General features: G+C 34.3%; 1 protein-coding gene across 3 annotated transcripts; it reads right to left on the bottom strand.

The window, feature by feature from the left end:
• Positions 1-661: 661 nt before the first annotated feature.
• Positions 662-9,774, bottom strand: LOC111989287 (phytochrome C). 3 transcript variants are annotated; one of them, XM_024021072.2, is made up of 5 exons: positions 9,444-9,774; positions 6,468-8,671; positions 4,835-5,651; positions 3,011-3,307; positions 662-1,729 (listed from the first exon to the last, which is right to left on the bottom strand). In XM_024021072.2, exons 2-5 carry the CDS (start codon positions 8,512-8,514, stop codon positions 1,519-1,521), a joined length of 3,372 nt encoding a protein of 1,123 aa, XP_023876840.1. In that variant the 5' UTR covers positions 8,515-8,671; positions 9,444-9,774; the 3' UTR covers positions 662-1,518. The 3 variants fall into 3 exon arrangements, with proteins under 3 accessions (XP_023876840.1, XP_023876842.1, XP_023876841.1); XM_024021074.2 differs by having other exon boundaries at positions 9,327-9,444; XM_024021073.2 differs by lacking the exon at positions 9,444-9,774 and adding an exon at positions 8,744-9,274.
• Between the last annotated feature and the right edge of the window lie 13,711 nt (positions 9,775-23,485).

Raw genomic sequence — 23,485 nt, 5'->3', positions numbered from 1 at the left:
GGTCCAATAAGTAGTCATCAAAATATATTGTGATGACGCATTTGGCCAAGGCAAATCATATGTTGCTATAGTAGCTAGAGATTAGAGAGAGGAACATTGATTTTTTTTTTACTCATTCCAAGAGAGTAGAAACCACTGCCTTATCCAAGCTAAATTGAAGCAATTAATTGATTCACTCATCAGATACCGAATCACAATAGTATTTCCCAAGCCATAGTTGCTTGAAAGTGATGTCAAAAGATTTGAATAGATACTATAGTTTTTTTTTTTTTTTTAGATAAGTAGATAGTGAAAGGGAATATTTAAATTCTAAACATCCCTATTAGATACTCCAATTAAGTTACAACATTTTGGCAATAGTTGATCCATCCAAATTTGCATCATGGAGAATATCGGTGTTATGCTCTGGCAACACCTGACTCTGAGACCGGCCTCATAAGCGCCGGATCTTCACTTCAGATGGGCTCCAAGGAGAGGCCGTTCATGTTTTAGCATCCTGGACTGGTATCTCAACAAAAGGTTGGAAGGTAGTTTTGTTTTAGGCACTGCCCTTCTGATTTTTTCTGATGTAATTTGTTGCAGCAGGCCCAGCTTTTAGAATCTTAACTCTACTTCTCGCTTTTTTCAATAAAATTTTTGTTGATTTATATCACTATGGAGATGCAGAAATTTAGCTGATCTTATAACTGTCTTTTGCACAAGTGTTCCCATTCCCATGCCGGTTAAAGACTAATTGACATTACTTGCCCAGAGGAAAAAGTAAATGACTAAACTAGTCCTAAAAGCCGTAAAGCTTTCAATCGTTGTCGGAACAAGATTTACAAATAACTTCAAACTTTTAGACCACACATACGCAGCGAACACCAATATAAGTATATACATCAGGTGCTTGAAAATGATATTTTTCCATATAGAATGGGCTAGCATTACCATGCCCAAGGACCTTAGGTAGCTTTCAAAGTTCAGTTGGAAGATATAATAATTTCACAGCGTTAGTGTGTAAGTTTGTATTGATGCAGTACCAAACATGCTATCACCCTTGCTTGGCTTATTGAACAACCCAAACTGCACGCTCCACTGCTGGAGTAAAATGTGAGAGAGAGAGAGAGAGAGAGATCTTAATTTACAAGGCTTTAGCCATTGAGCTTTTCCCTTAAACTAAGAGAACCCGATTGAGGAATGACGTTACAAAAAAGATGTTAAAGAACGTCAGAAAGAGTATGTCTGGCTTGAGGTTGTGAGAAGGGTTCCACTGAACTTTATAATTAATTATTCAGTCTCAGAAACATCAAAATGGACCCGGCTATTCAACTTTCACCTGTTTTGCATTTTCTGAACAACAATCATCCAGTTTCCCAAGTTGAGCAGGCAGCACTAATTCAAACGTCATCCAGCCTATGAACAATCTCTGGGTCAACTATAAAACTATTTAAGCACTTCTTTTGTGCGTACCCCAATAACTTGATTAGTTGGCCAGCAGATGTTGGCTGTGTGAGAAACCTCAATAGACCATCGGATTCATTGGTCAATGGGACAAACCAATGGGAATTCTATAAGAATTATAAAGGATGATCTCTCTGCCTCTCTCAGATATTGTACAGTGCCATTCATGATCTTCACAAGCTTCTGGCAAATGTATAGGCCAAGCCCTTCCCTTGAGACACCATAGTTGTGGTGAAACATCTCCTGAATTAGATCTTCTGGAATCCCAGGTGCCGGATGGGTGATCCTGCCACGTTAAGCACAAATAAATTCATCGACTTCGGCAAAGAATATTAAATACAATGGGGAATTTTATGTATAATGATTTGTTCTATTTTGTTTCAGTCACGTGTACTTTTTTTAATAATAAGAGGTAACTAAACAAATCTAAAGAAAGAATGGTAACATTCACATATCACTTTATATCCTAGAAATCGTCTAATCAGTTCTCCCAACATTTAACCCAATATGCTGTTCCAAGTTTCTCGTTTGATGCCATACATCCAATAGGCCAACTAGTATACAGTAGATCTATACATCATAGTCTTTGTCCTGGATCTTTTATTCTCTCATGCATTCAACCTTGTGATGCAACATATGCAAAGGATGGGAAATACAACATAAAGGCATGAGGAAATGAAAGGGACACTTAAGCAAGGAAGAAACTAGGGTTTGGAAAGGGCTACAGGTGGCAAAGCAAGGGTAAAAATAACTGGTGTACTTGGAATACCATCACAAGCATTGTTTACCCCTGCATTTTTTTGAAGTGATTCTAAGTTGGTATCTATTCATTCTAAAATCTATTTTCTTGCATTTTAGGGCATTTCCAGGTCTGGTTCTGAATGTGCTTTCCCATTTTTGAAAACATAAATAAGTTTCTCGCTCATCCTTATTAAAATGGACAACTATGGTTCAACCTATGTAATAAAGGCACTACCATTTCAGCCTTTCTTCCACATCATGTATTGAGAAGCAACAAGCATGATCTTATACATGCATCAGAATCCATAATTAAAAAAAGAAGTGGCTTTTGAGATAGTCATCTCCTTTGCCTATTAATCAGTTATCCACCTTCATGTACTTGTCACACAGTATCGAAGTCATAGGGCTTTAAAATCCTATATTGGACAAAGACCCTTATGGCATTCAGTATAAACAAAATATTGGCACATTCTTTGATTTCTTTTTACTATATTTATTTTATATTTTCAGTGAAGAAAACATCTTTGAATGGGTGATATTCTGATGACTCAAAACTGATGATGATACTCTATAGGCCATTTAGATATTGCTATTAGTTATATTTTACTAGTAGTTGTCATTGAACTTAGACGGCAACACATATCTAAGCAATATAAACCCAACACTCAAGCAAAGGAGCTTTAACTCAAATGACGCTTCCTCCTCCATAATAATGGGTTGGAAGGTGAGGTTGTGGGTTCAAGACCCATTGAGTGCATGTGTAACTTACCAATCAAGAAAAGTAGAAAACCATAACACTTATTTATAAGTATGTAAAACAAATTACCTAAATTCAAGATGGACAATGTGCATTTTCATCCCTATACGCTCCTTCCTTGGAATCACTCTGAATGCAATAGAGGATCCTTCGAATGCAGGGGTGAAGTGGAGTGCATTAGCCAAAAAATCTGAAAGAACTTGCTGAAGCCTCAAGTTGTCTCCATATAAGTTCATTGATGAAACTTCAGCAGGTGAATCACGGATGACCTGCACCTGGCGCTCCTGGCTCAAAATCATAACTTGATTTATGACAACTTCAAGAGCTTCCCCAAGGTTGAATTCACCAGAGCTCATTTCCATGTAGCTGCAAACAGGTATACCAAATATCAAAGGTGTTTCAGAAGGCATAACAATCTATAAAATCAATGAAAGAAAAGCAAACTAGTCCAATATACACCAAATATCAAACAACATAGAATTAAGAAGAATAGAAAGATTGGTTCACAATGCAATTTGAAAAATGCACATATATGGTAAAATAATGAGTAAACATGCAACTAGTCATAATTTGTTTTTTGATAAATTCGATATTTACAACAATGGGGGTGGGAAGATTTGAACCATGGACATCTCTGTTGGAAACACTAGAGGTGCCAGTTGAGCTTCAAGGTCTTGGTTGTAACTACCCATAATTGATTGACAAGGAAAGTAGAAACATGTTGAGACAAGAACCAATAAATATTGATCCTAGAAAATTGTAGCATACAAACAGCAATTGGATCTGAAGCCCATAATGAATCAGAAGCTATCCTTTAACCAAATTATATGAAAATAACAAATGGCTCTATGGAGAGGTCATAACGTAAATTGACAATAATTAAATCTTGTGGAAAACAGTGAGTTTAGATTTTCCATTCTTTCTCATTGTCCTCTGTATTTCTTTCTTTTCCATATCCAATATCATTTGTATTCTAATTGCAACTTATCAATTTAAATCATCATTTTGTTCCTCAATTACTCCTGCTTGACAAATTAGAAAGACAAGGTAATTGCAACTCATACCTAGTACACAAAGATCCCACTTTTTCACGTCTAGAAGAGGCAATTGGTAACTTAAACTACAAATTTTGCAATTAACATTCTACTTTGAGATTAATTTACAATGTCCATACTGCTGTCCAAATTAGTGGATATATTAATCTCAAATTAGGGTGTTAATCGTAGTATTTTTGTAGTTTAGGGTGCATGTTAGAAATGGGCTCCATAATTTAAGGTGGATAGTTACCCACTAGTTAGACAATGATTGTATAGTGAGGTGGAAAGTGCAAATTAATCTTGAATTAGGATGTTGATTGCAACATTTTGTAGTTTAAGATGCATATTGCAACCATAATTTAGGGTGGATAGGCAATTAGCCGTTCCATGCTGCAAAAAGAACACAAGTATCCAACATAAAGTTTCGAACAATGAATTTGAGAGGAACTTCTATAAAATCTGTATGATATATTTGTAATCTTATTATTTTTATGAGACAATACTATATTTTTTAACTTTTTTTTTTGGGTTTTTTTTTGGGGGGGGGGGGGGGGGTGTGTTTGGTGTGGGTGGCAAGGGGAGACCATGGCCCCCTTTAGTCTTTTTCTTGATAGGTTTAACTCATTCGTATATCTTTAGTCTTACTGTAGTCTGGCGTATGCAAGCATTGACACAGCTAGATTTACAGAGTCTATTGACTGTTAACAACCGTTAAGAATATTAATCAGAACTTAAATCATTTCTAAATGTTCAGGAAAATATAACAATATATTGGACCATCTAATTCAATATGGAAACAAATAAACTGATTAAGTGCACAAGCATTCGAAGAAGTAATTAAGCTAAAAGACTATACCATTCCTCAATTCTTTCAATATCAGTATCATCAACCACCTTGGCTAATTGTTCCTGACACAATGAGCTTGTCTTTATTAGTTGCTTCTGCTCTTTACTTAAATTAGAGGATCCCATTAGATTCTGCATAAACATAATCCCATTCAAAGGCTTGCTGATTTCCTGACGAAAATATGACAATTTCTTGATGCTATCAGCTTCAGCCTTTCCTGATATTCTCTGCACCTGCATAGCATATTGAAGTTCTGGACTAGCCACATGCAAAAAGAACAAAGCCCCAGTAATCCTTCCCTCTGCATCAGTCCTTTTGTTTGCAGAAAGTAATGCTTCAACATAATTACCCAATCGATCATAGAATCCAAATAACAACTTATCGGCATCATGGCCAGCAATTACCCCATTAAGTAGTATCCTAAGCTTGGTCAATGTGTCATGATCTTTAACCCGACAACCAAAATTTTTTACTGTGAAAACTTCCCCAAGAAGCATCCGCTCAGTTGCTTCTTCCCTCCTCAAACCAGATAATTTCTGCATTGCATCATTCCATTCCAAGCATCGGCCATGCTCATCAGTCATGAAAATTGGAGGAATAAGTGCAGAAGGGCTCCGCATGATTCCAACATAATCACCTTGGATACGAGTATATTTGTCCCAAATCACCTTTTGTCCTGTGACATCTTGGCCAATAAAGCAAACCCCTACAACATTTTCTTTTGTGTCCCGGCTGCAACATGCATTAACTACCAATATTACAGGACCGTTGTTTTCTTGAGGACCGAATGTTTTAAGTTTGATTTCAATATTTTGCTCTTCTATTCCTGCCATTACAATATCAGATTAGATGCAGTAGCAAAAAATCATGAAATAATATTGCAAGGGACATGAAGCAGAAAATAATAGTTTATCTGGATCTCAAGATGCAAATGTAGTACAACATATAAGTAATCAGGTAAATGAAACAAGTAATTGATTGAATAAAATATATCAGTCTATTTGGTAAATCTTCATATTACAAGTCACAATAGAGCTGACCCAAAAATTTTGGGTCTAAGGCTTGGTTGTAGTAGTAGTTGTTGCACTTTTCACAACAGGATTGAATGTATAGCTATAATTTTCCATTTACACAACATGCTTTATGGAAAGGGTGAGGTTAATGTCAAATATCCTTTTATTTTCAATATTCACTATATTTTTAACAATTCGTTGAATGGGACATGTCATAATTAATATTATGCAGTTAAAGGAGTGGGTTAGGACATGTCATAATTCATCTGTTCAGACCTTTTTGAAGTACATAACTCAGAAGTGATAAAAACTACAAAAATTAAAAACCCAAGTAAAAAACCGTAACATAAGCTCCTAATTATTGGGAAAATTCTTAATTTATGTACATATTTACTTTCATTTATTGAGTCCCTCTTACAAAATGCATCTTGATCTTCAGGCATGAGTGCATGGATAAACAACCATCTAACACACTGATTCAGACTATACCCAAATCAAATACTTCAATCTAAAGAACATGCACATAGAGGTATATAGTGCGATTTCTGTCTCTCTTTATAAGTACAAATCTAAAACCACACAACACCATGAATAGAAAGCTAGATCTCAAAGGTAAATAGTAGGATCACCTTGTGAAGCTAAGTTGAGCAGATTCTTCACCACTTCAACCGAATCATCGGAGACAAGATCAATTAAGGACATACCAATGGCTTGCTCGACAGACAGTCCTGTTAGTTCAGCTGATTTGGTATTCCACCCATTTATACTACCAGAGCCATCAACAGCCAATATGGGGACTGCAGCTGTTTCAATAAGGCGAACCATTTCACTTGTGACCGCACGCAATTCATCCACTCTCTGTATCCTGTCATCAACCAATGGAACGTTCACAATGATCTTGGACTCATCCACAATCTCATCTTGCAAAGATCCTCGCAATATCAGCTGCAATGAATGGATGGCATCCATTTCCACATCTTCCCAAGGCCGACTACGCTGCTTAACTACCTCCAGAAAAGCCTTGAATGACGACCTGGGGTGCATCTTTCTTCCATCATCCTTGTCACCAGGGTCATGTTTTGCACCACCCCACTTGATTTCCTTTGCAGTGTGGGACCGGAACCAGAACAGGAAATCCTTTGAAGTAATCCTAACAGCTGCCATCCCACAAACTTCATCTCCAAGAACTGAAGCAGCTGGGTAGCCAGCTTCCATAAGGCTATCAGTACTTAAACCTGTGCTCCCATTATGGTACTCAAGAAGCCATTCAGCTATATCTCTAATTTGTGCCTCTGTTGGGGTGACCCCAAGCAACCAAATTTTTTTCCTGTAGTATAGTGCAGCTCCATCACACTTAACAAGATCCATTACATTAGGTGATTGAGTGACAATACCTACAGGAGCATCTCTAAGGAGCATGTCACAAAGCACAGTTTGAGTTCGCAAAATATGCTTCTCCCTCAGTTGAACAGCCAACTCCACTTCTTTGTTGATCTGTACACCAAAAACTTGAATCAAGAACTCACAGGCATACCTCAAAGGAAATGGAATAAACTTAGGACTTGTGTGATGACAAACAATCAAGCCCCACAATTTTCTTCCCTTCTGCTGATCACTCTCCACCTCATTGTCATCTTCATTGATAGTCACAGACATTACAAAAGATGCAATGGAACCCATATTTGCCATATACTGTGCATGACAACCATGAGGAGATCTCAATGTAGATCCGCAAAGGCTCAATGGCTGAGACAATCTCTTGTCTTGAATTACCTTCACTGGAGGTGCCAAACAATCACATATCATCCTAACTTTGTATTTCATGAATAGAAATCTTGAAGCTTGTGGTATGTCAGTAGCCGGGTAATGCAAACCAAGAAAAGGTTCCAAGTCAGGTCTGCGGCTCTCAGCTACAACTTCCCCATGCTCATCTTCATGAAATTTATACACCATAACACGATCATAACCTGTCAAATCACTTACTTCCTTAACTAAAACATCACATAACAATGATATATTCCCACTTGGCAAGGACTGCAATTTTGAGATGGCTTTGGCTGCTAGCTTATAAGATTTCAACGCCCCAGCAGCAGTCACAGGCACATCAGCTGGATTCACTGGTTCCAAATCTATAATTAACCCAACATCAATTCGGTGCAGAATTGCATAAAACGGCTTACCTGAGGTTTTACAATGAACCAATATGGGATTAAGAAGATTTACTTCACCAAAATTGGCTGCTTTCTGCAAAGCAGTCGCACCCGAGGAGCGAAAGAGTGTTCGAACATCTGTTCCAAAAGTGAGAGCTTCTTGCTGCTCAATGCTTGGAACAGCATGTGGAGCTAAGTCCAACATTTCAGGGGCATTTTCACTATAGGCAAGAACAGAGAAATTTTCGTCATCCACAGCAATGATGCAACCAAACGGTTGAATGAGGCTTCCTCTTTGCATATTTTGGAGATAAGCTGACACAGTGGAGGAGGGGACATTACTAGTGGAACATGACAGGTTGAAGTCAATTGAAGTGGAGTAATCAAAAAACCGTTTGGTCTCTTCAAAGTCCACATGAAGCTTTGCATCGATGGGCGTCTGTGCAACTACACGAGCCCCATGCTTTGATAGAGCAGAACTGCTCCTAGAGCAATTCGTCTTGTTCGAAACTGATTTTGATGACATCCCTTAATCCTCAACCCTCAACCCTCTCCAATTCCTCTCTTTTACTCCCTCCACTACCAATTTCAATCTCAATCAACCCAACCGGTGTACATGAAATCATGGAAACCACTGAACATATGTTTAAATTCCCAAACATTGAACTCCCAAATATGTGCTCCTAACAAAGAAAACCAAGAAATTATCAGCATAAGCTAAAATCAAATTCACAAACCCATATTAAATTACCTACTCTTTTTATCACTTGGAATCTACCGGACCCAGGAATCATCATCATTGTGAAAAGTTGAAAAGAGTAAAACCCAACACCATTTAAATCAATACCAAAAAAGCAATCCCCTTTTTCATTTAAAAATAAAATCCCATGATGCAGTGTGAATAGGTTAAACCAAAAAGAAGGTACTTCAACTCACATAGTCCTCATGATTTTATTCTCAAAAAAAAGAAAAGTCTACCAATAAATTTTTTTTTTTTAAAGGAAAAAAAGAAAAGAAAAAAAGGATCATCTATGAAGGATTCTGCTGGATAGAACATCTCCAAAGTGGGGGTGTCCCTAACTAAAGCCTTCACAAGACCTCTCTTTTTTCTTACACATCCCACATAAGATAGCTACAAAATCTTACAACCCCTTACACAAAACAAAACCACTTGCACAGCCTAAATTTCAACTTCTTCACAAATCACAACATTTAATAAGTAATTCAAACTGGGTTTTGACATTCACATCTATACTATACAAACAGAATTCAAATCCCAAGACCCAAACTTCACAAAGTTCCAGAAATATAAAAATATTAGCAAACAGAATTACTTACAATAACAGAGGAGATAGATAACCAGCGGAGAGTAGAGAGCTAGGTAAAGACTACATAGTCCATAATAATAATAATAATAATAAGACGGTGGGAGTGAGAGATATGGGCGTTACTGACCATCAAATTTGCAGTTGCAGGGCATGGATCAGTCAGCAACACGTGAAACCGACCTGATTTCTTTGCCTTACCCTTTGAATCAGCAAGCTTTACCAAAAAAAAAAAAACAAAAACAAAAACAAAACAAAAAAACAAAAAATAAAAAATAACAAAAACAATAACAGAAAACAAAACAAAAACAAAATATTATAATATACAAAAAGTTTTCCCCTTTTAATTCTTTTTCTTTATCTTTTTCTTGCTTAGAAGTTAGAACTCAGAACTCTCTATGACTTATCACTGTTTTTGTTAAGTGGAGTTTGGTATAATTTATTTTCTTTTAACATGACGAAATAAGCTGAGCTGAGTAAAAAAGTACAATATAAAAAATGAGGGAATTTTTTCAAAATAACATTAAAACTCAAACAATTTGGTTAGCAAGCACGTACTCCTATTAACCAAACTCACATGACACCACGTGAGCTGGAGAGGGCATTGCTTGTTTGTACTTGTACTTTGTTAGCAACAGATGTGATCCAATGTTGGATTGGAATGGGAAACTGAACAAACACATAATGACTTGTGTATATCACTTGTCTACAGCGTACGGTTTTGTTGTGCTATATAAAATTTGGACGTAGTTACAACTCCTTTATAAATAAAAAAAAATTGTCACAATTTAGCTATAAAATTAGTTGTATCATTAAGTTACAACTTTATTTAATATCTTTTTATTAGAAGTGAATTTTGACAAATCCACCATTGGATTATATTTTTTTCTATCCATTATGCTTGCAAAATTTCAAGAAAATTAAAGATCAATAGCTATGTCATTAATAATTTTTATTTTTTAAATTGTAAGTTTTTGTAATTTAAAATTATGCATAAACTATAAGCTTATACATCATATAGTAAATAATATCCAATTGAAACAAAATTTGACATGTATATTAAGAGCGTAAAAAACATGCAATTCAATTATAAGATTTTCAAAATATATTGTAATATTTATTTTATTGAGTGAATTTATAGTCTTAAACTACAACTAATTTTGTAACTAAATTTTGTTCCAAAAAAAATATATAGTTTGAGTCTAAACATGTTTGGAGTTTTGGGCTTCAATCACCAATAGGAAAATGACATTTGTACTTTGCATATAACTCATTTAACCCAACCAACCAAGTGAGTCATGTGTATTGCACATAACATGGCACATGTCATTTTCCTATTAGTGGTTGGAACACAAGCCAAACATTTTCACTAAAACAATTAGCATGACTAAATATTTTTAAAAAACATATTTTGAAAATCTAATTATTAGATTATATGTTCTTTATGTTATTAACACATGTGGACACTCCAAAAAATGGGGAAAATACTGGTTTAGGGCTTTTCCCTTATTTCTTTTGGTTTATTGCACATTAGGTCTTTAGTGACATGACTCTTTGTGTGCTTATGTCTCTAGGGTGGAGTGTGTGTATATGAGTTCCTTTTTCTTACTTTTATTTTAGGAGTTGCCACCAACCATTGGTTTTATATTAGGTGTGATTGGTCACCTAAGGGTCTAATTCATTTTAGGTTGCCTAATTAACTAAACCAAATTTTAAGAGTTTATTAATTAAGACAACCCAAAAGTCTTAAACCAAAGATCTTAAACTCGGAAGTTCGTTTACGTGTGAGGAAGGTGTTAGCGACCTCACAACGCCTATCCAAAAATAGTACCTCATTTTAATTTATTTCAAACGTTATCTTTTTAGTGAAGAAATAAAATACTTGGCATTTTGATTTTTGAAAGAGTTTTACAAACAATATATACATATATACATGTGAGTAATTATTTACTTATAATATATCATGTGAATACTAACGTCAAAGAATATTTGCACCCAAAGCATGTGATATATATATATATATATAAGTAGCATGTGAGGAAGCATAAAAGAATAAGGTACAATAGCATTTGAGTATTTATTTACTAAGTAGGTAGCAAGTGAATACTAAGTACTATACACAAACAAACTACAACACAAAAATAAAGAGAGAGAGTTGGAAGAGTGTTGATGGTCATTTTGGAAGCCAAAAAAAGGAAAGAGGGAGCCCAGCAACACAAACCGAAAAAGAAGTTGGCAAATAGATAGAAAAAAGAACCATTAAGCCCAAGCGACAGGAATAATAAATCACAAGTCTATAAAATAAATAAGTGGGTCTTGAGAAAGCAAATGGGCTCAAAGGAGCCCGGAAAGAGAGAAATAGCAAATAGCGAACCCATGGGCAGTGTAAAATGTAGAAAAGTAAGAATGGACTGCGGCAGGCCCAAAGCAATACAAGCAAAGAAAGTAAGGGGTTGATGGCATGGGCCAAAATGGGAAATTAACCCTGATTTTCAAACATTATAATTAGTAGGCCACGTTTTTAAACTATATTTTTTACTAGCATCTCGAGTTTAAGAGGCTCAATTTTGGGCCTATAAATCGAGTCTCAAAAACTCGGTTTCCCTGGTCTGATCACGTCTGATGTGGCGTTTTTTTCATGTGGCGCACACACAGAAATCGAGTCTTAGAGACTCAATTTATAGACTCGACTTGTAGACCCCGCCATTTCTACCTCCGTATCAAACATGGAAAATGTTAACCAGCACGTTTCTTAAATTTAACATTTTCCCAAATTGGGTCTGACAAATTAAAGGTGATAAAATGTTATTAAAAAAATGGTCAAAAAAGATAAACAATTGTTAAACAATTACCAAAAAGCTGAAAAAGTAAAATAAATGTAGCAAAAAGCTACAAAAGATTGTTGTACACAGCTAATGATGATTTTCTTTTTTTTTTTCTTTTTTTTCTTTGCCCTGGGTGTCAGGCTAGTATGTATAGCCCTGGAGCACATCAAGACCTTTGCTTACACCTTTGTACTTTTATTTTATTATTTTAATTCAAATTCAACCTTTTCAGTCAAAAAAAAAATATATTCAAACATTATCAGCAGCAATGTGGCATAGTTACGTCTCTTTTCTATGGCTTTTATAATTGTTTTGGGTAAATTTCAGAAAACACCCCTGAGGCTTGGGTTAATTACAGTTAGGTCCAAGATATTTTGAAAATGACCAATTTGGTGGTTCCTTTCTTCCTCACGGACCTGCTCTCCCACTCTTCCTCTTGGTGGTTCATTTGATTCTCACAGCCAAAACCCCACTCTCCCTCTCTAACCTCAGATCTGCTACTACCACCACCAGCCATAAAACCCAGCCAAACCATAGCATCAAGACCCAAATCCAAAAAACCTATAGTATCCTCCACTGCAAATCCAAAAAACCATAGCATCCTCCATTGCAAATCCACCCAATACCGGAAACCACCACCACCACTGAAAACCACCACCGGCCATAAAACCCAAAGAAAAATAAAACCCCAAAACCAAAATAAACCACACAAACATTAGATCCCACCGCCGCTGCCAACCACAAGACCCAAAGAAAAGAAAAAACCTACAAACCCAAAACAAACCAACCACATCAGAGCCCACCACCACCACCGAAAACCACTGCCAGTCACAAAACCCAAAGAAAAAAAAAACCCAAAACCATCCAACCATACATTAGAGCCCACCAAAAAAATCATCAACAAACCAAAACCAACCACTAGAAAACGCACTACCACCGCAAAAATCACCCAAACCACAACTCACAGCCACCAAATCCATGCACCACTATGAAGAAAAGAGGCATGGACAAGAGACACAGAGGCTTGAGAGGGAGGAGAGTGGATCGGCTTGGAGAGAGAGAGAGAGAGAGAGAGAGAGGGAGAAGGAGAGGTATAAGGAAGAAGAGAGGAAACAGAGAGACAGACAGGCCTGAGCTTACAATACTGAAGCGGGACTTTTAATATTGTAGTTGTGTTTCCTTTATCCGCTTTTTAATATTGTATTAGTGTCCTTTGTCCTATGGCTGGGCCTGAGTTGGTGAGGTTAGCATTGACTGGCTGTAAGACCCCTTTTTTATACTATTGTACTTTTGGATTTTAGTTAAAAAAAAACACATATAAATCGAGTCTTAAAAACTCGATTTCCATGTATTCGCCACGTGGAAAAAACGCTACATTAGACGTGATCAATCCATAAAAATCGAGCCTTTGAGACTCAATTTATAGGCCAAAATTGAGTCTCTAAGACTCGAGATGCTAGTAAAAAATATAGTTTGAAAATATTGCCTACTAACTATATTATTTGGAAAATGAAATTAGATTCTAATTTTGGCCGATGGCAGGCCCACAAACCCCAAAGATGAGTATGAGGTAATTGGGCTGGGAAAACCCAATAAAGTTAGTAAAAACCCATGGGAACACAAAGTTAGAAAAATGGCCGAGGAAACCCAAGAAAAGCAAATGGGCCAAGGAGACCCAAGAGAAAACAAAAGGGACACAAGAGCCCATAAGTAAGAAAACTCATGGCCATACTAAGCCACTAGGGAAAGAATAAATGACAGGCCTGAAGAGGCCTAGCAAGATCGAGTCATTATAGCAAACATGACAGAATGATATGACAGAACATGATGGCAATCAAGGAATAGGCTGAAAGAAATATAAAACCTAGTATCAAATAAAGCTCAACCCATAAGGGGAGCGGGAAATCGTAAAACAACCCACATAAAAGGTCAAAGAAGGGCGGCAGATTGTGCAGGAAAGCTTCCAGACTACAGCAAACGCATGAGCAGCAGGCAGATTTTGGACATACTTGAAAGGGAAGCACGTGCAAAACCCAAGCACCACCATCCTATACCCAGCCAATATGGGACATGGTAGGGTCATGGGTTAGAGGTAAGAGGGCATGGTTTGGTGGTGGAGAAAGGGAAAAAAACATATTCTACGGTTTCTGCCTAAGCTCTTTTGGGGGGTACGTCCTGCTGGAATGACATACCACCCAAAAGAGGCAAGATTGAGTGGGAACCGCTTAGTGCATGTCATGAGGGATAGAGAGAGAGAGAGCATCCACACCGTGGCAGGAAAGGATGCCACGACAGACTAATAAATATAGCAGCTCTCCTTTGTCTGGAAATGGGGAGTGGCACACAGACACACCAGTGGTGGTCGATAAGTACACCCAGACTAGACAAAGGAGGATAAGGGCTAAAGTAGTAAAATCTGATCATGACAGACACTATATAAGGAGACCCTTGCCGTGCCCAGAAAAGAGAGCAAGATCGCCTCGGAGGAATCATAAAAATAGAAAACAAGTGTAAAAGAAAAGAAATAAAAGATAAGAGGAAAAATTAAAAACAAAGAAAGAAGAAAGAAAAGCACAGAGAGAGTTAGACCGGCAGGCATGCACTCGTAGGTCGATTTTCCCTCTTTCCCTCTCAAAATCCTCCTTTCTGTCAAAAAAGTAAAAAGATTCCTTTGGGCACCAACCATTCAAGTCCGTTTCCTTCAAAACCATTAATTTCCACGACAAGATTTCACTGGGAGATTAACTGCGTTGAGAGGAGGCGTTCTTCCCTCTTTGGTTTTGCTCCTGCGGATCAGACTTGATTTGATTTCTTTCTCTTCTGATTAACCCATATTACCATTTGTTCCCTTTACTTTCTTTGTAAAAGTCGTTGTTATTATTGTGATTATGTTGCATGAATAGGGATAATTTGGTCATTTTCTATTAAATAGATAGAGTGCTCTATTTTGTTGTTATTATTATATCTGCATGCCATAACTCATCTGAAACAGCTCTGCCTGCCATAAGCACACTCCTGGCAGACGATGCATAGTTTGTGCACAAGCTGGCCCAAATTGAGTTGCAGTTGGACCGGTCTCAACTCCCTTACTCAAAATACTTGGTCCTATTACCGCATGAGGCAGCCCAGCCCAACATAACCAAAAAAAGGCCCTACAGAGAGTAGCACCTTGTTGTCATCTACAAGTTTCTCATTTTTATTGTTTAAAAAATATGACAATAAAAATGTGTTAGTGCCAAAGCAAAGAAAAGGGCTATGAAGCTTGATGGGTGCCTATGAGTTAAATGGAGATTGAACTATAGGGACAAATTCTTAACAATATTATTCTAAGGAAAAGTTTTTAAATTACAATGCATGAACAAATTTAAAAAAGGGAATTCTTTTTTAGAAAACATTAGTCTTATTATTATTTTCTTAAGAAAAGTTTGGAAAGAACACATTTTTTTGAAGAAAGATTTTGTTTTGAAAAGAGGAAGTTTTAGAAAAAGTTACTTTTATCATTTTATAAAAGAAAGGAGAATTTTTTTTTTAAAAGACCTCATTTCCGAATTTATTAAAAAAAAAAAGATATGATTTTTTTAGAAAGAACATTTTTAAAGGAAAGAAAAGATTTTGGGGTCAAAATATAATTTTGGAAAATTTTTGGGGTCAAAAATACAATTTTGGAAATTTTTGGGTTCAAAATACAATTTTGAAAAAGTTTTGAGGTCAAAATATAATTTTGGATAAAAATTTGGGGTCAAAATATAATTTTGGATAAAAATTTGGGATCAAAATACAATTTTGGAAAAGGGAATAAAACTTTTTATTTTGAAAAATCATTTCCTAAGAAAAGTATATTAGAGGAATTTGTTTACCCTACCAAATTGATCTATGGCAACATTATTCATAAGAAAAGTAAAGAGCAACAATAGTAAGAGTGCTATAAATTTAAAGACAAGTAAAATAAAGTGCTGGAAATTAAATGACAGAGAAAATAAAATGTTGGAATTTAAATGACATTGAAAATAAAGTGCTAAAATTTAAATGACGTTAAAGTAAAAAGCTTAAAGAATAAAGTGCTGAAATTTAAGTGACTTTAAAATAGAGTGCTAGAATTTAAATGACAAAATAAAGAGCTGAAATTTAAATGACATAATAGTAAAGGTTCATTAAAAGGTTTTTTGTTAGGATCCCTCTTAAATAAGTCTTAATATCTTTCAAGCCCTATGGGTGCTTCATCAAAAAGAGATGGAGAGTTCTAAGCCATCAACTATCCTTAAGATGACATACCCATATTGTGCTTTATTTGAGGTTTAAGACCCATTTAAAAGAGATGGGTAAAATAACTTTTTTTTAGGTGTCTAGATAGTAGTAGTGTACACACACACACATATAAGAGTGCAATAAATAAAAGGAGTGAGAGATTGAGCAAGAAATTAAAAAGGATGACAAGAAAGTAAAGGGGATGGGAGAATAGCAAAAATTAAATGGGTAACAACACACACACACACATATGAATAAGAACATAAAAATTCCTAGATGCCTAGAAGAAATGAGATTTCTTCCCCCTAAGTGTACTTCCTATATTAGGTCTAGGAGATGGTTCAATACCCATCTAGGAATATAACCACAACATCACAGCCAATAGCAAATAAAATAGACATAAAGATAAAGAGATATATACACAACAATATAAAGCTTGAAATTTAAAGCAAGTAAAATGAAGAGACAAGATAAATAAATAGAGATTCATATATATATATATATATATATATATAAATGGCTGATGTTTACATGAGAGAGTAAAGAAAATGGGATGGGTATAGTTATGGAAATACTATAACAAAAAATTACAAGTAAAATGCAAGACTTTTTTTTTTTTTTTTTTTAAATGATGGGTTTCCTAAAGAGATGGGAAAGAATTTTTTTCAGAATTTTCTAGGGACTTTTCTAGAAATTTTCCACTCTATTTTTCTATTTTTCTTCCTATTTTCTCTCCCTTTTTTCTCATATTTTTTACCCAAAAAAAAGGGGGTATTTATAGAGATGCTAAAAAAAGGGGAAGCTTGATGTAGTGTTACTAGTGTATCTTGATACACTACACCAAGCCTCCCATTTTTGCCACCTCATTAGGCTATTTTGTCTTTTTCTCAGTTTCTAGTCCGATATTCGTGTAGTTGTTTGGAGGCATTCTTGAGCTCCAGTTTCTTCAAACTTTATATGCCTGGAAAGCTCTTGATATCTAGTTTCCAATGCTCATGACCTTGCAAGATTTGGAGCTACAATCATCAAGATATCGCATTTGAAAGAAATGTGACGTAGTGTTGAAAATTCTGTGACGTTTTTCCTTAAACAATTTGTATCCTCCAAACTGTGGTAGATATCATCGAGCCCTATTTATGAGAGGTAGTCAAGACCTTATACTTAAAGTTGGTTCAGCTAGATCACTCGAATTCTTGGCCAATTGGTACAGTTTATTGCACGAAATTGGCCCAAAAATTGTCTGTTTTTCCTGGAAAAAAAAAAAAGTGAAGATTTTATTATGGTTTATGATATTTTGTTGATATCTCATCAATTTTAACTGGGATTTTGGCTCATAAATTATCGTTTCGAAGGGAAAAATATGCCCTACGAGACGGTCCAAAATTCAAATTGATCCAACGATTAGGGTTTTGGCCTCAATTGCTATCAAAAGGGTTTTTTTTAATGTTGTGACCATTTGATCCACTATCTGATCATGTTGTATTTATTTTTTACCCTTTTTTGGCTTTGAAACTTTTCAATTTTCTACTTTTTTACCATACCTGGTTAGGGTTTTGGCCTCAATTGCTATCAAAAGGGTTTTTTTTTAAAAAAAAATGTTGTGACCCTTTGATCCACTATCCGATCATATTTTATTTATTTTTTACCCTTTTTTGGCTTTGAAAAATTTCAATTTGCACCTTTTTTCAATTTTTTGGATTTTGGCATTTGTTTTGACACATGAATTGGGGTCGGACAAAATATGGTATCGACAACATGCATCTCAAAGTTTGTGTTGATAAGATGTTATTTATTATTCAATTCCTCAACTTATTTTATGCATAATTTTAGATTATAAAAACTTAAAATTTAAACATTTGATTGATTTTTTATCTTTTGGAAATTTTGGAAGCATGGAGATATAACAAAAAAATGTGATTGAATGGTAGATTTCTTAAAATTTACATCTAATAAAAAGATATGAAGTGGAGTTGTAGTCATTAGTTACAACCAAGTTTATAGCTAAAAATTTATCCTTTTGTGGACTATATTTAGTTCAATTAGAAAAGTTTTTTGTTGTAATTAAGGATGGAGAATGACTTGTATGACGCTCTCATATAGTTAATGGGTTCTAGGTAATTCAACTAGTATTTTTTTTTTTTTTTTTTTTTTTTGTGTAGCTTAAGTACATTTAGTGGGTTTCAGCTAGTTCAATTACTACTCTTAAGTGTGAGTATAAACTACTTTACTCCTCAAAAAGAGAATTCCCTTGAATTTTTCAAAACTTATTTTGGCTAAAAAATTTTTTACATTATTGGGAAAGAAAAGAGTTAGTTCAACTAGCAAAGTTTTTGTGGCGAACAAAGGGACAAATAGCTAGAGATATTTTAGCTGAGTATCAGGCTATTCAGATTCCCACAAACACCCAGTTCATTCCATCAATTCGCCACAATGTTCAATGGAAAGCTCCACCATCGGAGCTTGTGAAGATAAACTACAATGGAGCAATCTTTCCTAATTGCAACAAGGCTGGGATTGGTGTGGTGATTAGAGACAGCCAAGGATCTGTGTGAGCTTCATGTTCTAAAATACTACCAAGGGCTTACTGTGGAGAGGAAATCGCGACACTAGTAGTTTTGCTCTTCCTTCTGCATCGGATATTGGCTTCTTAAGAGCTGTGCTTGAAGGAGATTCATGGATAGTGTTTAGAGCCTAGAAGGGTGATGATTTCTCGTTGGCTTCATTTGGTTTATTAATTGAAGATGTGAAGTTTGAGACACAAAAATTTAAACAATTACTCTACTCTCATACCAAGAGAGATGGTAACGTTGTTACTCATAGTATGGCTAGATATGCCATTAGCATCCTAGATTTTTTTTTTTTTTTTTGTGGATGGAAGATGTTTCACCACAATTTCATGTTTTTGTTCAAGTTGATTTAGAAGGTTTACATTAATAAAAGTTCATAGTTTTGCTTCTCCAAAAAAAAAAAAAAAAAAAAAAAAAAAAAACACAAAGGGACAAAGAATGACTTGTTTGTAGCGAAAGTACAATTAATGGATTATAATCAACTAGTAGAGATTTTTGTGTTTGTATAAAATTCAAATCTCGTTTACACCAAAATTAATCGTCATCTTAATCGATAAGAAATATCAGGGAAAGGATTCCTTGAATTCAAATATTTGGCATCTTTAAAATAAAATAAAAATAATACACTATAGGCATCGCGCTATCACGTGTGGATCAGTCATCAGTGTATTCAATTTTGTGCTGATTTAGATTTTGATTAACCTAGGCTAGCATAAAAACAATCACCAGTTGTCCTGTCCATGATCGAATTCGTGAGGCCCATCGATTAATCTAGAATATATATATATATATATATATATTAAACCTAAGCATATGGAGCTGCACGATTGAGGATGATCTCAAGGTTCGTGTTGCTGAATACAACAGCGTGCGCAGTCAGCTTAATGCTACAAACTTAAAGCAAATTTAGCTGTGCGGGATCTCTCAAATCTAGTGAAACTAGAGAATATAATTACCTCAGAACATCTAGTGTCTCTAGATGCAATTGTTAGCAAGTATTTACAGAAAGGCTGGTTGGCCAGTTACGAGGATAATGAATATGTTCTTTATACTGTGACACTCTTTGCCCATGTTGCAGACAATTTTACAACAACTGCATGTGAACTAGGTTTCCAAATTCGTGATTTTGAATATAGTCCGGAAGCACAAGAGAGTCGGACGAAGGAGTTAGAAAAACCCATTATTCAAGAAGTCTTCCCAATACTGTTGCAACATTGCTATGGAGGAACTGCTATCGAATGAACAGTACCATATTAGTGTTCCAAGGAGGAAATATAAAATAAGTCTTATGCATTCTATTTCCAATCTCATCCTTTCTATTATGAATATTGTAAATTGTTGCTTACCCATTTTATAAGGAAAAATAAATCATTCTACAACATTCAAACACTTATAATGTTATTTTAATGCTTTGGGAAAGCACAATCGTAGCGTGCCAGAGGGTGATTTGTTGGCACGAGTTCTGACCTCAACTTCCTGAACTATCTCAGGTTTAACCACCAATGTATCATAGCACGACAAGTGTACTAATTAAAAAACGGCCCTCGATAGACCTCAAAATATTCTCAAAGCACACTAAAATTCTTAAAATTTGGTTACAAATTGTCATGGTTTGCCAACGTAGTCCTATAAACTCAACAATAAAGTTTTACATATTATTTTAATAATATTCTTTCTTTAAGCAATATATATATATACACACACTATTAATAAGAGGATTCTCCTGTTTTGCCTTCGATTTTTGGCATACAAAAATATCCTCATACAAATTCTAAAATAACATACCATTTAGTTTAACTTTTGTTCCTACGAAAAAGAAAAAAATGTTAAAACAATAATACCATCTCATGTACAATAGGAGGGAAAAAAACGTTATTCTCACCATCCATTTGTATTTAAATGTCTGATTCCTATATGTATTATCTATTTGAATTCAAATACTTGAATTATCATTCCTCAAAAAAAAAAAAAAACTTGAATTATCTTTATAAAAAAATACAAAATTATTTCTTCAAAAAAAAAAAAAATACCTCACGTAAAAAGAAAAAACTACTCATTCTTATTCCAAAATTTCCATGATATATATATATATATATATTTATTTTTTTTACTTTTTAATACATTCCAAAAATTTTGTTATCCAAATTCTATACAATTATCACAAATCCCCATCCATTAACACTAACGTATATCATTTTTCTTTTGTTCAAATCTCAATTTTTTTTTTTTTTTTTACTTATCACAATTTTTATCTCAATCAATAAATTTAAATGTTTCATTGGGTTTCAATTTCTTACAGTACTCTATCTTATTTTTAAATATTATTTCACATTACCTTACTTTATTCTTAAAAAAAAAAATACACGGTTATTTATATATCACTTTTAAGTATTATAACACTAAACCAAATAAATAAATAAATAAAAATATTATTGCACGTGCAAAGCATGTGTGATGAGTTTTGTGTGTATTTTTGTCAGACTCACTGGCCCTACCAATTCCATGCTAGGTATATTGTATTGCTGCACGAAAATACCATTGACATTGAACATTGGTCAATGACTCAACTCAATCCTCATCTAAGGTATTAAATGAAAAAAGTTTACCTGTTTTGAAAAATGAAAAATGCTAAATTTTTTTACAAATAGCTAATGTAGCCTGCAAGTTCCGTGATTTGTTGAAATGGGGTGTTACATAGCTAGTAGTTGTTAGTAAATAAGTAATGTTAGAGTTGCAAATTATTTTACGAGATTCTTATAAATTATTGATATCGAAAGATCTGTAGCTGCTTTTAAAATAATATGTGTCAAATATTAAAAATGATTTAAATGAAATTTTCATTTTAAAGAAATACAAATCAAAAAAGGACAAAATTTGGCTATAAATTTGATTATAGCTAATGTTAAAACTCCCACTAATAAAATTAATGTAGTTACATATTTTGAAAATTTAACCATTGAATTATATATTTTTTATGTTCATAACGCACATGTCAAATTTCATACAAATCGGATATTATTTACTATTCGAACTATAAACTTTTTTTATACATAAATTTAGACTATAGTAACTTTAAATTTAAACATTTAATTGATGATATAGCTATTGATTTTTTATCTTCTAAAAAGTTTGCAAGTATAGAGAATATAAAAAGAAAATGTAATTCAATGGTGGATTTGTCAAAATTCACATTCAATAAAAAAATATTGAGTGGAGTTGTAGTTTTAAGTTATAATCAAGTTTGTTGCCGAACTTTTTCAATCCAAAAATTACCCTAAATCCAAGCCAACTTCTTCTCATTGTCAATGCCACCACAGCTTCGTTGGCCTTGTGTTTTCTAACTTAGAACTCTCCATTAATACTAGGATTGAATCCATGGCTCTACATTAAAAAATAATAATAATAATAATACTGAAGAAGAAAATAAATTTGGAAATACCATAAGCAGTTCTAGCAACAAGAAGAGCTAATTCCTTGTCACTGCTTTTTTCCATCATAATTGAGAACCACTTAACACGAGTTTTCCCAATATCCAAACTTGGACAGTCAGGACCCAAAGAACAACCAGTGCCTAAAGTAACAGACTAACAACAACAGCTTTAATAGCATTAATAATGGTTTGTCAAATCGGTTGTAAACCAATTTTTCAGCCAAGTTGATAATTTATATCTATATATATCTAAAAATTGAAGCATAGCATCTATTGTTACTATGCTCGTATTGCGTCATCTGTCATGTTATTGACCATATAATCATTCTTTTTCTTATTTAATTTTTATTCCTAAATTTTGTTGACAATATTAAATATATAAATATTTTTTTGAGTATATATTATATATATATATAGATTGACTTTACACATTTATCTTGAACGGTTTTAACTTTATATATAACTTTGCCTTTACACATTCATATACTTTAATTTAGATGTTATAACTAAGCAATAAAATTGATGAAGAATCTAAAACCAAAAACAATGTCTATACATATTTATCTATACTATTATATAATAATGGAAGCTTTAAAATAAATTTTACAAAAGCTCCTTTTGTGTCATGTCATTAGCAGTCTTTTTTAATATTTTACAATTTTTACTTTCTTTAACCTTTTATCTTTTTCAACCATTATATTCTTAGTTCAATTTTTCATCTTCTCTAATCATTGGCTACTTTAATTTTTCATTTGATTTCGTTTATAAATTTTTAAATTTTGTCATTTATATCTTCATAAATTCTACGATTTCACTTTTTTGAACCTTTCATCTACTTCCACCCTTCCAACCTTTCATCTTTATAAATTCTACGGTTTCACTTTTTTGAACCTTTCATCTGCTTTTACTCTTCTGCTTCCAACTTGATTTTCTTATAAATTTCTTTCACTTCATTTCCACCTCTCTCCCCTATTCCTTCCAAGTTGTTCATTACAAAAAAGGTCAATTCTCTCTCTTTCCAATTTTGTCTCTTTTGATGCTTTTTTTTTTTTTTTAAATTGTTTCAACCACTCCCCCCCCCCCCCCCCCCCCCCCCTCCCCCTCT

This window comes from Quercus suber, unplaced genomic scaffold (genome assembly GCF_002906115.3).
Source record: "Quercus suber isolate HL8 unplaced genomic scaffold, Cork oak 2.0 scaffold_311, whole genome shotgun sequence".
Taxonomy (NCBI): Eukaryota; Viridiplantae; Streptophyta; class Magnoliopsida; order Fagales; family Fagaceae; genus Quercus; species Quercus suber.
This window is presented reverse-complemented; position numbering and strand designations above follow the sequence as displayed.